Source organism: Alligator sinensis, unplaced genomic scaffold (genome assembly GCF_000455745.1).
Source record: "Alligator sinensis unplaced genomic scaffold, ASM45574v1 scaffold360_3, whole genome shotgun sequence".
In the NCBI taxonomy this organism is placed as follows: domain Eukaryota; kingdom Metazoa; phylum Chordata; order Crocodylia; family Alligatoridae; genus Alligator; species Alligator sinensis.
In genome coordinates this window covers 1779268-1781061 of record NW_005841977.1, presented here as the reverse complement: position 1 = coordinate 1781061, position 1794 = coordinate 1779268, and the positions used below count along the sequence as shown (strand labels likewise).

General features: G+C 49.4%; 1 protein-coding gene across 4 annotated transcripts in view; it reads left to right on the top strand.

Annotated features, from left to right (window-relative positions):
• Positions 1-5: 5 nt before the first annotated feature.
• The window catches only part of CSNK1A1 (casein kinase 1 alpha 1), a 49247-nt gene continuing 47458 nt past the window's right edge, over positions 6-1794 (top strand). For all 4 annotated transcript variants that reach the window (XM_025200895.1, XM_006021065.3, XM_014518721.2 and 1 more), the window contains exons 1-2: positions 6-128; positions 592-698. In XM_025200895.1, coding sequence (XP_025056680.1) covers positions 6-128; positions 592-698 — 230 coding nt within the window. The remainder of the gene's footprint in view (positions 129-591; positions 699-1794) is intronic.

The following is a 1794-nucleotide window of genomic DNA, read 5'->3' as shown; positions in this document are numbered from 1 at the left end:
CCGCCATGGCGAGCAGCAGCGGCTCCAAGGCCGAGTTCATCGTCGGGGGCAAATATAAGCTGGTGCGGAAGATCGGTTCGGGCTCCTTCGGGGACATCTACCTGGCCATCAACATCACCAACGGCGAGGTAAGGACGGCCCCGTCCCCGCTCCTCGTCTCGGGCCGGACGGGGAGGCTCCCGGGCAGGGGCATCTCCTGCCTGCCCCTTTCCCCGTGCGGGGACGCTCCTCCCGTGTCCCTGGGAGCGGGGCCTCGAGACAGATACCCCCTGTCTTGGCTCCCTGTTTTTAGTTCCTCGGAGACCTTTCCCGTGGTGCTTGGATCTGAAGACTGGAAACCACTGTAGCCGGATTTGCCTCCCCAGGACGGGTGTCCAGAGCCTGGTGGATTGCGCTTGTTTGAGGAGCCTGCCGGATACGTGGGGTCTTGAGCTAGTGTTAGGAGCCCTAGAGAACTCGTATTTGTGTTTCTCTGAGCAGGGTTTTGTTGAGGAGGGTGGAGTCCCACCTCTCTCTTAAATCCCTCTTCAGCCCCAGCGGTGGGTCTGGTTGTGTGGATGGCGGCTCTGATCCCTGTTGCCTCCCCTGCAGGAAGTGGCTGTGAAGTTGGAGTCTCAGAAAGCTAGGCATCCCCAGCTGCTGTACGAGAGCAAACTGTACAAGATCCTGCAAGGGGGAGTCGGCATCCCGCACATACGGTAAGGTTCGCACGGGCCGTGGGCTCGCCCGTGGCAATTCTTGTTGGGTACGATAGTGTTTCCGGGGGATTCTTAGTCGGAAAGGAGTGGGGCCTGGCCTGGCCGGGCATTTGGCAGTCTGCGCAAGGCAGCAGAACTCCAGCCCGGTGATCTGTAGGTGTCAGTCCTTTCTGTGGCAGTCCCAAAGAAGAGGAAAAACCTTTCAGCAGTTGGGATTATGGGCTGCCTTTGAGAGCATGATGCTCCTAATGAGGTTGTGATTTGGGGTCAGTGTTGAAATGGCTGCTCTCTTTTGTTATGTATTTTTTTTTTTTTTTTTGTTCCAACATGTCTTCCTCTTCTCAGAAAATGGCGGATGGCTGTGATTAACCCTCCCCCATCTTCTGTTGGGACAAGGGATATGCTCAGGCATGTATCTCTCTCTCTCAGCATAGTTATATCTGGAGGGCTTGAGACTGCATAGAGCCAGGGAACAGAATAGCAGCCACTTTCAGTGGCCTGCAAGAGATGCGTCACTTAGCCCTCTATAGAGTTACAGTTCTGAGATGATTCTTCCTCCTGTTTACTAGCTGTGTAGCCTCCTTGACTCAGACTTGTTGTGAAGATTTCCCTTCTTTTTCTCTAATGGAACAAAAGAAGATTAGTCAAACTGTTCTTGAATTTTTAGCATAGTAGGGTTTTGGATCTGGTCACTGCACTAAGTGATAGAAAATAAATCTAGTATTGTTTGGCTTCACTCACTGGAGCTCTGCAGTAACACTGGTATTAAGAGGAATTTTTAGTCTATGGATAAGGCCTTTCTGTGTAGGGTTATTTTGGGAGTGTTTATTTTTATTCAGAGTGGTTTTTTTCCCCTTAGAGATTTTATTAATGCTTAAGTATATCATGTTAAATTCAGTCAATTGCCTCTGATTTCTGCAATGTGAGGTGCATGACTACAACAGTTACTGAGTTTATTAGTAATGAAATATAAAGCTAATAGCTGTCTACTGACTTAAAGCTTGTTCACTTTTTATTTTGTTTGGGTGTATTAGTATGCAAATACTAATCCTGGGATAATCCAACAGACCTTGTAGAATATTGTGATTATCATTGC